The sequence below is a fragment of the Mytilus edulis genome, chromosome 4, assembly GCF_963676685.1.
Source record: "Mytilus edulis chromosome 4, xbMytEdul2.2, whole genome shotgun sequence".
Classification (NCBI taxonomy): domain Eukaryota; kingdom Metazoa; phylum Mollusca; class Bivalvia; order Mytilida; family Mytilidae; genus Mytilus; species Mytilus edulis.
This window is the reverse complement of record NC_092347.1, coordinates 7,468,399-7,482,060: the sequence shown is the minus strand read 5'-3', so window position 1 is coordinate 7,482,060 and position 13,662 is coordinate 7,468,399. Positions and strand designations below refer to the sequence as shown.

At 31.9% G+C, this 13,662-nt stretch overlaps 1 protein-coding gene across 1 annotated transcript in view; it reads left to right on the top strand.

The window, feature by feature from the left end:
* Window positions 1-7,015, top strand: part of LOC139518850 (uncharacterized) — a 43,101-nt gene extending 36,086 nt beyond the window's left edge. Inside the window, exons 36-43 of the mRNA XM_071310473.1 lie at window positions 479-572; window positions 1,785-1,920; window positions 2,560-2,651; window positions 2,909-2,977; window positions 3,397-3,599; window positions 4,043-4,121; window positions 4,517-5,440; window positions 6,005-7,015. Coding sequence (XP_071166574.1) covers window positions 479-572; window positions 1,785-1,920; window positions 2,560-2,651; window positions 2,909-2,977; window positions 3,397-3,599; window positions 4,043-4,121; window positions 4,517-4,570 — 727 coding nt within the window. The 3' untranslated portion in view covers window positions 4,571-5,440; window positions 6,005-7,015. The remainder of the gene's footprint in view (window positions 1-478; window positions 573-1,784; window positions 1,921-2,559; window positions 2,652-2,908; window positions 2,978-3,396; window positions 3,600-4,042; window positions 4,122-4,516; window positions 5,441-6,004) is intronic.
* Window positions 7,016-13,662: the final 6,647 nt, after the last annotated feature.

Sequence of the window (13,662 nt, the reverse complement as noted above, 5' to 3'; positions counted from 1 at the left end):
GAATCACTAGTGGGATGTCAAAGATATAAGGTATGCAGTTGTATTAGTATTGGCACATCTCATTACCATGGAGATTTTCTGATCCCGCCCCCTCAGTTATGGTTTATTCACTTTGAAATTTTGCTTATTTTACATGCATTAGTTTTGGTTTGGGTTTGCTTAAAGGGAACTACTTATTATAAGTCAATGGTATTTGGTATGCAGTTGTATGTCAGAGCATTGGCACATCTCATTTCCATGGAGATTGTTTAGCCATGTACCTTCAGACATGGTTCATTAACTGAATATTTGCAAAACTTACATGTTAAAAAGTGTTGCTATTTTAATTTCAACATATGCATTATCGAAATAACAAAAAAGCAAGACATATCTCTGTGATAACAATTTATTTTAGTTCAAATTTGATGTTGTACAATGTATTGGATTTGAAACTAGTTGTGGCTCAATAGTTTTAATATAAAAAATATTTTTGTTTCAGGTCCAAATCTGACATCACTGTGACAGCCTACATGATGGAGTTATATAATGACAAACTGATAGATCTTTTTGCTAAACCTGGACATTCTAGTGATGTAAGTTCATACCTTATTCCTGATTTACACTAACAATCAGTCCATTGCTATTTTCTAATGTTCTAAAGCTTAGAATAACACAAAAGTAGACATGTTAAAAAAATACTTTCAATTATACCAAATAAATGAAACTTTCAACTGATAAAGACAATGAGTAATACATGTAATTGCATGTTCTTTATCAGTTGAATTTTTGAATTTTTTTGAACGTTTAAACAGGATGATACATTTAAAATGGCTGCTTTTTCTCAATATGTGTTTTCTAGTCTATATTTTACTAGTAATACACTTTTAGGGTGGATGTCATAAGGGGAAGTAGTTATCAATTGGTCAAGATCAAATAAACTGCATTCTTTCAAAAAATGTTCCTCTTTGAAATAAATGTGTGCATATATCATTACAAGTCGCAGATGACTGGTAAAAATGTGAGATATAATTTATCCCATTGCAAACATTTTGTGAAAGAAAAATCAGTTCTGCAATTATGAGTTTTTATTATTATGATCATGATACTGTGACATTTTTCATATTAATAAAATCATTGCAATAAGGAGTAGGGGCATTAAGGCCTGGTTTTGGCCCAAGAAAATAAAATGTTTGATAACTTTTTCAAATTGGAATATAATCTTAAGAAATGCATAGGGTCAAGAAATATAAATGAAAAACATTAAGATTCTTATGTGATGACGTCACAATTACGTCATAATATATACTGTTTCCACAAAAACGATGAAAAATTCCAAATTTATGCAGTTTTCTATCTTTATTTCTGTTGTGGAAACATCGTGCGCAGCCAAGAAACAACAAAATAATTAAACTGAAGCTTTATCATTACTATTGACAAAATCTCACCAAATATAAAGTTGTTTCTTGGGTGCGCACATACTTTTCCAATCGAAAATATACTTAACAATTTGATGAAAAACAAGGAAAATCACAAAATTTTACAAAATATGCAAATTAAGGCATGATTTGTTGCCATGGTAACTTGTTTAATGTCCAAAATTATTTTGTTTTTCTGAATACCTTCTACCTGAGATACTTTTCAGTTATTTTAAAATATGTATGAAAACTTTTAAATTTGCAGTAATTTTTGGGCCAAATAAGGGCCTTATTGCCCCTACTCCTTTCTGAATTTACAGTAGTTATTAACTATCTTAGCTATCTGTTTACTCAAGGACTATTTCTTATATGGTTTTAATCTATATTTAGGACAAGATGGACATCAAAGTGGACAAGAAAGGATTGGTATGGGTTAAAGGTGCTGTCATCAAGGAGGCACATAATTCTAAGGAATTGTTTGCCTTGTTTCAAGAAGGAAGTGAACACAGACACACTGCATCTACTAGTAAGTCATATACATCCAGTCTAAACAATAAATCACTAAGCTACGGTATTATGTATAATCACTGTGAGTTGCCTTTCATCAGTTGTCTGTAAACTTTGAGTTTCCTGATTTTTACATGAGTTATCTCCCGTGAAAATGACATCACAGACTTAAGTAAACAAAATTGGCAATATTCATGTTACAGGAAACCCCTCAGTGACTGAAGAGGAAATAAAGTTTTAGACATGCATTTAGTGCCGATCATATCTCTTATAAACTGTCCTTTTCAGGGTCATCAATATTTTACAAAAAGATTCTACCTTCGTTGTACATATGAGAAACTCTAAGACACATGTATTTTCTTGTGTTTATTACTATAATAAGGTAAGTTCTTTTTCGATGGTTCAAAAAGCTCTTCCAATGTTATTGTGGGTATAATAAAACAATTGTGGCAACTTATAAGGGGTAAATATCCAAAATTGTCAACCCTAGAAAATGTTTACATTTAGTGCTGCACCCTCAGTAAGATAACCGTCTCTTGTTGACAATTTTGAATATTCACCTTTTCTACGGGCCATAATTGTATGTAATGCTGCAGGATTCATCTGCATAAATAATTCATTTGCATGACATAGAGTAGAACGTTAATTTAATTTTCAGAAATGAATGATGAAAGTTCTAGGTCTCATTTGATCATCAGTTTAGTTTTGGAAACTACCAACAAAATGACAGGACAGACAGCCAAAGGAAAGGTAAGCTTTTCATTTAATCAATCTCCCATATGACATATTTAGAATGAATTGGGAAAAGGATTTTCTTGTTATATTTATATATCTCTCTCCCTTAAAGAATTTTCCCATTTATTCATATCTTTTATTTGTTCTAACTTCCTGTAGTTATAAAATTCTTCAATCTATTTAAAAAAATTTATTAACATGAGACATTATATAATTTTTTGATGAATTGATAAAGAATAATATTTGTTAAATATTTTTAAATTGTTTTATAGTTGAGTTTGGTAGATTTGGCTGGCAGTGAAAGAGTAGGAAAGACTGGAGCATCTGCAGACCAGCTCAAAGTAAGTCGGTTTACAATTAAAGTGCAAGTCTTTTTGAATGAATTGGTTTTTGAAATCTACCTAAGTAAGTGTGCTTATACCCTCATGGGTACCAGATCAGGAGTTTTGTACTTAAATGATTAGTGATTTTTTTTAAACGAGTAGATATTATCCAATTGACTTGAATAAAATTTAGAATACAGAGAAATTGAAAGAGCTTGGGTGGTTAAATTAAAAGCCACATGCTGAAAATTGAGACAACAGAACTGCAAATTCTTTAATTATGAGTCACACACACACACACACATATATACATAATGCCCATTAGTTCTTGTGATGAATGAAATATAAATGTCTCTGCATTTTTGTAATGTGAGTATTAATTAGACACTAATTACAAATTTCAATGTGATAATAAGATGTAACATTTCATTTGCCAGGAAGCCATGTCTATTAACAAATCTCTATCAGCTCTTGGTGATGTAATCTCAGCATTGAGTAGTGAGCAGCAGTTCATCCCGTACAGAAACAACAAACTCACCATGTTGATGCAGGATTCTCTTGGTGGCAACGCTAAAACTCTTATGTTTGTCAACATTTCACCTGCTGATTATAACCAGGACGAATCTGTTATTTCCTTGACGTAAGTTGAAATTTTTTTTTTATATGTGATAGATTTTTGATTCAAGAATATTTTTATAAATTTTTCTCAGCATTTATAGTTGTGAACTTTTCAAATCATCTACAAGAAAAATGTTGAAATAACTTAAATTCATTATGCAGACCTGTAGCCAGGAATTATCAAAGGGGGGTTACATGGACATCATACTTAACTTTAAAAATTCAAACAGAACGTCAAATTTAACAGTGCTTAAGGGGAGTTCGTATAGACCCCTCCAACCTCCCTGGCTACTAGAGTGTTTTTTTACTGCATATTGATATAAAAATAAGGAGATGTGATATGATTGTCAATGAGACAACTTTCCATGAATCAAACATGGCTATTAGATTATCTAGTATAATCAGGATAGTTTGAAGTAACTGTCTTGTTGTTTTTTATATCTTGGGACATTATTGTTTTTACAGGTATGCTTCTAGAGTTAAGCTTATTACAAACCAAGCATCCAAAAATTCTGATAATAAAGAAATTGCTAGGCTCAAGTCTGTAAGTATATTTATTTTATTTAGAATTAAGATTTACACAATTATTTAGGATTTTGATGCAAATTTTCATGTGTTTTGTGGGTACATGTGGTGAAGCATCAATTTAAATGTTCAACAAAATACAAATTTCTATCAGGATGTATGCAGACTTTTGTAAAACCATGAAATCACATATCCACAAAAATAAAAGTTTTTCGCATTCCACGAAAATTGGTACCCATGAATCCACAGTATATGAATACAAACAGGATTTTATAATGGTGATGAGAGAGAAATGAAAATGACAATTATAATTCAAAGCTTTTGCCATTGTACTCATAGAATTAGACAAAACATAAATAAAAAATTAATAATACTTTAAGAATTCAAATTTTAATTGATATCATACAATTTCAGATAATTGCCAAGTTGAAGGCTGGAGAAGCTGTCGATGATGATGATGTACAGTAAAGAATTAGGACAATATCAAATAATGACAAAAAACTATTAACCTTCTTTACTCTGTTGGGGTTCTTAAATACATATTGCTATGATCTGGATTTTTTTTTTAGTTGAAATTCTATCTTTTTTCTATGGAATACAGTGGAATGAAAACTGCACATTTTAGCATTAATTTCTTATGTTTGATTCTCTTATTTCCAAAAAGTATAAAAAGTATTGTAGACCGCCTAAAGGTTTGTGTCTAGCTATCCAGCATTCAAATAACTTTTAATTGATTAAAAATAATGCTGTACATGGATTACCATTCTCCCAAAAGGAAGATATTATATAATTTTAGGGAATGGTTATGTGCATACTCATTACTCAATCTATCAAAATCAAAGGACACCAAATCAAATTTAATATATATATTTTTTAACTTTTTTAACATATTGATTAACAATAGTAGCACATATTACAGTGGTCAATGTTAACCACAAGATTGGAAGTAGAACTAATATATAATTTTTATTAAACTTAGTTTGTTAAGGATGACAATGGCATATTTTAAAGTTATATTTATGTTTATTTTATTAATTTTTATTACATTTTTAACATTCCATTACAATTCAAGATGTTTATCACTGTTAAGGATGTGGAAGGAATCAATGTCTGCTTTCAATTGATATTTTAGGCTCAACAGTGTAACCTGCTTAATCCGCCACCTGATTATTCCAACATCCTGCTTTAACTGACACATTTTAATGGTCCAAAATATGACTATCCTTGCAACCAAAACTTAGTAATCCGACTTATTTTTCTGGTCCCTCATTGTGTCAGGTAACAAAGGTTACACTGTAATTATTTTTTTATTCATCAACTGACAAGAAAGTCTTAAGAGCTGACATCTAGCATTAAAACATTTATTCTAATGCAATTATTTTGTATCCATGGTTCTGATTGGATGACAGTAAGCGTAAAATTCTCTATCTCCTTGTTTGTAACTAAGGAAGCCGACATTTTGAATTGCTGAATGTATTGACATGTAGTTTCTACAATAATAAGCCAAAAAACTCACATGTTGCACCTAAAAATCTTCTTTTTATCAAATTTTATTACATTCTGAAGCGGCACAGAATCCAGAAAACGCCCGGTGTTTATGTTTGACGCAGGAAGCATACCAATGACGTCACCTAGTGTAGGGACCAAAGAAGATAACATCTTTTCGCGGAATTTTCTTTAATGAACGTTTAAGACTGAAATAATGATTGAAATTCAATTATGAACTCGATTTGCATTAGAATAGAGATAACTGTATTGTATTTGAAGCTTTGCGGACGTCCATCGGTAGTTTTACTGTCGCAAATACCCGTTTACCTGTCTCCGCTCCGCATCGCCAGGTAAACTAAATTTGCGACAGTAAAACTACCGATGGACGTCCTTAAAGCTTCAAATACAATACAGTTATCTCTTAATTGAATTTTAACTGTACAAACCACATACAGAACGTAATTTTTTTTCCAGGTTGTGATATAATGTTTTATTATGATAACAATCCTTCCAATTTTTAGTCTAAGTTATATTTATATTTAATATTATATATATATGCAAGTCATATTGTTATCATGTGATATATTATTGCCGTCCAATTGTTATTTTTACACTTTAAAGGCTGGTCCTTATTATCTGTATATTGTTAAATTGTTACTTACTTGTGTACATTGCATTTTAGTCACTTTTTAATTTTGTTCTGTACCTTTCCAATGATTTTCTTTTCAATTGTAGTGATTTTTCTATATGCTTCTTTTTTTTCTGTGCAATAGGTTGGTACATTATGCGTGTTTTGTTACTATCTCATTAGATTTGTATTTACTGGTCAAATTTATTGATTCACATATCAAGTTTTTATTTATTTTACAAATCACAAATTTTATGTATTTATATTTCAAATTTAATTATTATATATTTTGATCTTGTAACAAAATGTTATCTGGAAAATTTAAAAATAGTCTGTAGGAAAAATGTAAAATTATTTTCTTATTCCATTTCATTGGACAAGCCATGGGAGAGAACTATGTAATCAGACAAGATACAATATTCATTCGCTTCAACTGCTGGATGAGAAAACTTCTTAATTGAAAGTTTTATATATTTTACTTTTCTGGCAATGAATCGATTTAGAAATGGTATTGCATTATGGGAAGGTTTCTATTTTGGACATTTTGATTAGACCAAACATTTATAAAGATGCCTAGTTAGTATAGTGGAATTATGCAGGAGAGAATTTATCAAATATCACAAGATCAGAGTTATGTATAAATGTCTGATGGGATGAGATTAAAAAATGCAAGAACATGCTTTGGGATAATTTCATTTGAATATATTCAACATATAATTTTTGAAAAATTTAATAGTTATAATATCCTTTTTCATTGTATTTATGTAGAATTAATAAAGTGCAATGATAGTAATTGAGATGTGTTTGTTTTTGTTTGTTTTTCCTAACTGAAACAATTGAGCGAAAAACATAGAATAAATATGCTGTGAACAATAGAAATGCTTTAATTCTTATGTTTTCTCGATAAACTCATATTTTTGGTCTAAACAGCTAAACAGTGCTGTGGTATGGTCATAAAACTTACTTGTTTACTCTGCATCTAATTAGATCTAATATTATTCTAATGTTTAGGATAAAAAAATATTACATTAGATCTACAAATTATAAAATAATAAGAGCATGGTATTTTATTATGCTCCCACACAGCCTGCAGAGGGCATTGGGGGTATTAAGCGTTATACTTGACCGTCCTTCTGTTGTCTGTCCTGTCTGTGTGTCATTTTTCTTTCCCCACTGAAGTATTCATCTGAATTCTATTCCACTCATACACAATGGTTAGAATCAAAACTTTCAGACAGAGATTGAATTTGTGCGGTCTGAAAAAGTGAAAACTTATTTGATTCTGCACTCTTTTAGTTGCCTAATGCAAATTTTATGAAAATGGTTCACAATACTAAGAACAATAAACAAGAGTGCACACGCTGAAATGTCTCGCCTTCTATACTAATCATTGATATTATGTTGATAGTCCTAAGTATAAAGCTTTATTACAACTGTCACATAAACTTAACATTAACCAAGATAACTAAACAAAGACCAATGAACCTTGAAAATTAGGTCAAGGTCAGATGAACCATGCCAGGCAGACATGTACATTTAACAATGCCTCTATACAACATATATAGTTGACCTATTACTTTTAGTTTAAAAAAATAGACCAAAACACAAAAAACTTAATACTGTGCAATGAACTGTGAAAATGAGGTCAAGGTCAAATAAAACCTGCGCTTCTGACATAAAGATCATAAAATATTTCCATACACCAAATATAGTTGACCTATGGCATATAGTATTAGATAAAAAGACAAAAAATCAAAAACTTAACTTAGACCACTGAACCATGAAAATGAGGTCAAGGTCACATGACATCTGCCCGCTAGACATGTACACCTTACAGTCCTTCCATACACAAAATATACTAGCCCTATTGCTTATAGTATCTGAGATATGGACTTGACCACCAAAACTTAACCTTGTTTACTGATCTATGAAATAAGGTCGAGGTCAAGTGAAAACTGTCTGACAGACATGAGGACCTTGCAAGGTACCTACATATCAAATATAGTTATCCTATTACTTATAATAAAAGAAAGTTCAACATCACAAAAAATCTGAACTTTTTTTTCAAGTGGTCAGTGAACCATGAAAATGAGGTCAAGGACATTGGACATGTGACTGACGGAAACTTCGTAACATGAGGCATCTATATACAAAGTATGAAGCATTCAGGTCTTCCACCTTCTAAAATATAAAGCTTTCAAGCAGTTAGCTACCGCCGCCGGATCACTATCCTTATGTAAAGCTTTCTGCAACAAAAGTTGCAGGCTCGACAGATATGCAGACTGGATCATTTAATTTTCTTGAGTTATGCCCCTTTTTAATTTAGAAAATTTCAATTTTTTTTTAGTTTTTGCACTCATTAAATGTCTTTCATATTATAATTGTTATGATACTCATACAAAATGCTAAGAACTTCAACCTGCAGGTACTGAATTTTTTACTGTTCTAGAGATTGACCCTTTTAATATGAAAAATGCAAAGCTTGAGCAGGGCATTCATATCTTTTTTTCCATTCATTTGTGTATGAGAAGGTTACTTCAAGAAAGTTGTCATTACTGATATCATATTTGATATAAACTGGTATATATGATTTATATTTTGATTCTATAGAGTATAGTACTGGTTCCTTATTGAACATTTTTGAGATGAAATTTATTTCAATGTTTGTGTGTTTAACAATTTTTGGTCACAAGTGTACATGTACATAATGAATAAAGGATGTGGAAGCATACCAGACACCACCTAATTAAGATAGCTTAACAAACCAATATATATCTAAATGAAAATTCTTCAAAACACCTCAGTCCAGACAAGTGGGGAATAAAATAAGCACAGGCTACAGATCAGATAACCAATGACAAAAGATAAAACAAAAAGTAAAAGAGACAAAGACAATAGCTGGCAAGGTCCTGGACAATGAACTTGTATCAAAACATAGTATGGTTTAGGAAGTGTTGGTTATTTTCTCTATTATTTTAGTAAGAAACACAAATGATGCAAGGAATGGACTATTGTATTTTAAATTCAATTACTACATGATGCCATCTAAACCCATGAATAAACCAGGTGCTCCACAGGTCGAACTCTGAAATTAATGTCCCTTATATGGAATAACCGTTTCACAAATGATATTGGATATGTTCCTTACGTCGTAACTACAATCCCCTTCCCGTTCATGAATGTGACCTACCCAATTAGACTATTTACCGGATTTGTTATCACATAAGCAACACGACGGGTGCCACATGTGGAGCAGGATCTGCTTACCCTTCTGGAGCACCTGAGATCACCCCTAGTTTTTTGGTGGGGTTCGTGTTGTTTATTCTTTAGTTTTCTATGTTGTGTCGTGTGTGCTCTTGTTTGTTTGTCCTTTTCATTTTTAGCCATGGCATTGTCAGTTTGTTTTAGATTTATGAGTTTGACTGTCCCTTTGGTATCTTTCGTCCCTCTTTTATAAGGGAGTTCGCTTCTCAGTTTCAAAGTAATTAACTTTTCAAAACACTAGTTTATATAGATAGGGGATTATTAAAGGAATCCAAAGAGCAAAAAATATATAGGTTGCCGTTCATGTTTTTGAGATATATGCCATTGAAATTTTGGCGGGAAAATATTCTCTCTTGACTTTTCATAGCTTTATCATTGACAAGTTGAAGTTCTCAAAAACTGTTAAAAAGTAATTAAAATTTTATAAGACTTTTACAGATTGCTGATCATTATACATGTAAAAGATTTATAAAAAGAAAAATGGAGGTCACCGGGCAAATTTTTTCCAGGCATTCAAATGGATAAAACCAGAGGATTCTGAAAATCTGTCAAAAGTTCCAAAACATGACAAGCCAGCTTCCTTATAACTTCAAAAGGAATCTCTAATTACAGGGTCAATTAAGGGAATTGGCAAAAAAGCCTGTTGCAGCTAATCATCTCAAGACATTCATCATTTCTTAATACATAATTTTCAAGGTGTGTAAGGGAGGTAATCAAACATATTTATAACAGTAATCTTTAAATGGAATTGGATTACCTCTCTTACGCTGCTTTTAAATTGTCTAAATTGTCTTTTAACCAGAAAAACCCTTTTTTTCCCCCTATTTTGCCCCTTATTGCTAAATGATTTGAGTCATAACCCCCATAACCATCCCTTTGTTGTATGGAAATTTGTGGTATAATTTCAGAGATTTATACACTTGAACACAAGTTATTGACTGGAAACTACAAAAATGCTTATCGGGCTCCTATTTTGGCCCCCGAACCTATTGAAACCCCCCTTTGAGCAAGAACCCCAAAACTCAATTACAGCTTTTCCTTTGTAGTAAGAAACCTTGTAGTATAATTACAGAGAGATCCATACACTTAAACACAAGTTATTGTCTGTAAACTAGAAAAAATGCTTCTTTTTGGCCCCTTATTCCTACATGTTCGGGGAAATTATCCCCAAACTTAATCCCAGCCTTCCCGCTGGTATATGGAAACTTGTGGTACAGTGTCAGAGAGATCCATACAGTTACACTCAAGTTATTGGCTGGAAACTAGGAAAATGCTTGTTTTTGGCCCTGAATTCCTAGACTGTTTTCCCCATAACCCTTAAAATAAATCCCAACCTTCTACTTATGTTATTAAATATTGTGGTACAATTTCAGAGCAATTGAAATACTTATACACAAGTTATTGTCATGAAACTAGATAAATGCTTGTTTTGGGCCCCTTTTTTCTAAACTTTTGGGACCATAAACCCCAAAATCAATGCCAACCTTCTTTTTGTGGTTATAAACATAGTGTTCAATTTTATTGATTTTTATTTACTGACACATAAAGTAATTATCCGGAAACCATATGTCTTCGGACGACGCTGATGATGACAACGCTGACATAGACGTGATACCAAAATACAAAAAAAAAACTTTAAATCTATGTTCCATCTTCAGATAAAGAGCTTGCTTCAGACCATTTCTCTTTGGTACGGTGTATAAAGCTCAGTGCTAGAGTAATTTAAGACCTTGCTCTTATGAAAAGTGTATTTCAATATTACAACAATTTATGACAATTTTAAAAGGTTGAAAAGAAGTGATCTGTTACCCAAAACAGAATTGACAGAGGAATGTGTTTCAACCATTTTAAAATGAAGTCAATAACGGCCCAGCTTAGAGGAGGTCAACAAAAAAACTCCAAAATCATAGTTAGGTACACAAAAAAATTACAAATTTTGAGAAACCTATTTGTGCTAGGATCATAAAATTAGATATGAGCACCAGCTTTACTACTAAACCTTTTGAACTTTTGTAAAAGTTAACGACAACAGACAACGGACGCCAAGTGATGAGAAAAGGCCAGGTGAGCTACAAAAAGGTTTGTAATTAATCACTTTTTTGCTATCTTGCTACCAGGTGCAAATTCATACTTTATTTAAAAGTGCCTGCTAATGACTGAAGCTGGATGTTGTTATTTGGCCTGAAACCAAATGAAGGTGGATGGTAGTGTCTGCAGAATACTGACACTGAAAAGTATACAAGAGGCTCTCAAGAGCCTGAATCGCTCACCTTAATTCTTTTGGTTAAATCTCTCATCAATGATTATTTTGGCTTTTCAATTTATTTAAATGTTTTTTGGATCGTCCTATTTTCTTCAAAAGCCAAAAAAAATAATCATTTTCTCCTATGTTCTATTTTAGCCATATGAGCTATGTTTCTTGACATACAAGGAAATAAAATATAAAATTTATACTAGATACTCTGAAACTCATTTAGCCTAAGTTTGGCTGAAATTGATACAGCAGTTTCAAAGGAGAAGATTTTTTAAAGTAAGTCAACATGATGAACAAATTGTGAAAAAAGTCTTTAAAGGGCAATAACTCCTTAAGGGGTCAATTGACAATTTTGGTCAAATTGACTTAATTGAAGATCTCACTTTGCTGAACATTATTGCTGTTTACAGTTTATTTCTATCTATAATTATATTCAAGATAATAAACAAAAACAGCAAAATTTCCTTAAAATTATCAATTCAGGGGCAGCAACCCAACAACAGGTTGTCTGATTCATCTGAAAATTTCAGGGCAGATAGAAATTGACCTGATAAACAATATTACCCAACGTCAGATTTGCTCTAAATGCTTTGGTTTTTGAGTTATAAGCCAAAAACTGCATTTGACCCCTATGTTCTATTTTTAGCAATGGCAACCATGTTTGTTGATAGATCATAACTTCGGATACAATTTACAAACTAGATACCCTAAGGAACATTCAGTTAAAGTTTGGAAGTATTTGGCCCAGTAGTTTCAGAGGAGAAGATTTTTGTAAAAGATTACTAAGATTTACGAAAAATGGTTAAAAATTGACTATAAAGGGCAATAACTCCTAAAAGGATCAACTGACCATTTCCGTCATGTTGACTTATTTGTAAATCTTACTTTGCTGAACATTATTCCTGTTTACAGTTTATCTCTATCTATAATAATATTCAAGATAATAACCAAAAACAGCAAAATTTCCTTAAAATTACCAATTCAGGGGCAGCAACCCAACAACAGGTTGTCTGATTCATCTGAAAATTTCTGGGCAGATAGATCTTGACCTGATAAACAATATTACCACAAGTCAGATTTGCTCTAAATGCTTTGGTTTTTGAGTTATAAGCCAAAAACTGCATTTGACCCCTATGTTCTATTTTTAGCAATGGCGACCATGTTTGTTGATAGATCATAACTTCGGATACAATTTACAAACTAGATACCCTAAGGAACATTCAATTAAAGTTTGGAAGTATTTGGCCCAGTAGTTTCAGAGGAGAAGATTTTTGTAAAAGATTACTAAGATTTACGAAAAATGGTTAAAAATTGACTATAAAGGGCAATAACTTCAAAGGGGTCAACTGACCATTTCCGTCATGTTGACTTATTTGTAAATCTTACTTTGCTGAACATTATTCCTGTTTACAGTTTATCTCTATCTATAATAATATTCAAGATAATAACCAAAAACAGCAAAATTTCCTTAAAATTACCAATTCAGGGGCAGCAACCCAACAACGGGTTGTCTGATTCATCTGAAAATTTCAGGGCAGATAGATCTTGACCTGATAAACAATATTACCCCATGTCAGATTTGCTCTAAATGCTTTGGTTTTTGAGTTATAAGCCAAAAACTGCATTTGACCCCCATGTTCTATTTTTAGCAATGGCGACCATGTTTGTTGATAGATCAAAACTTCGGATACAATTTATAAATTAGATACCGTAAGGAACATTCAGTTAAAGTTTGAAAGTATTTGGCCCAGTAGTTTCAGAGGAGAAGATTCTTGAAATAGTTTACGACGACAGACAACAACAGACGACGACGACGGACGACAAGTGATGGCATAAGCTCACTTGTCCCTTCGGGACAGGTGAGCTAAAAAGCCTGTAAACTCTGAGAACGGATGGCATTGGGGAAATCAACCATAACAAAAGACA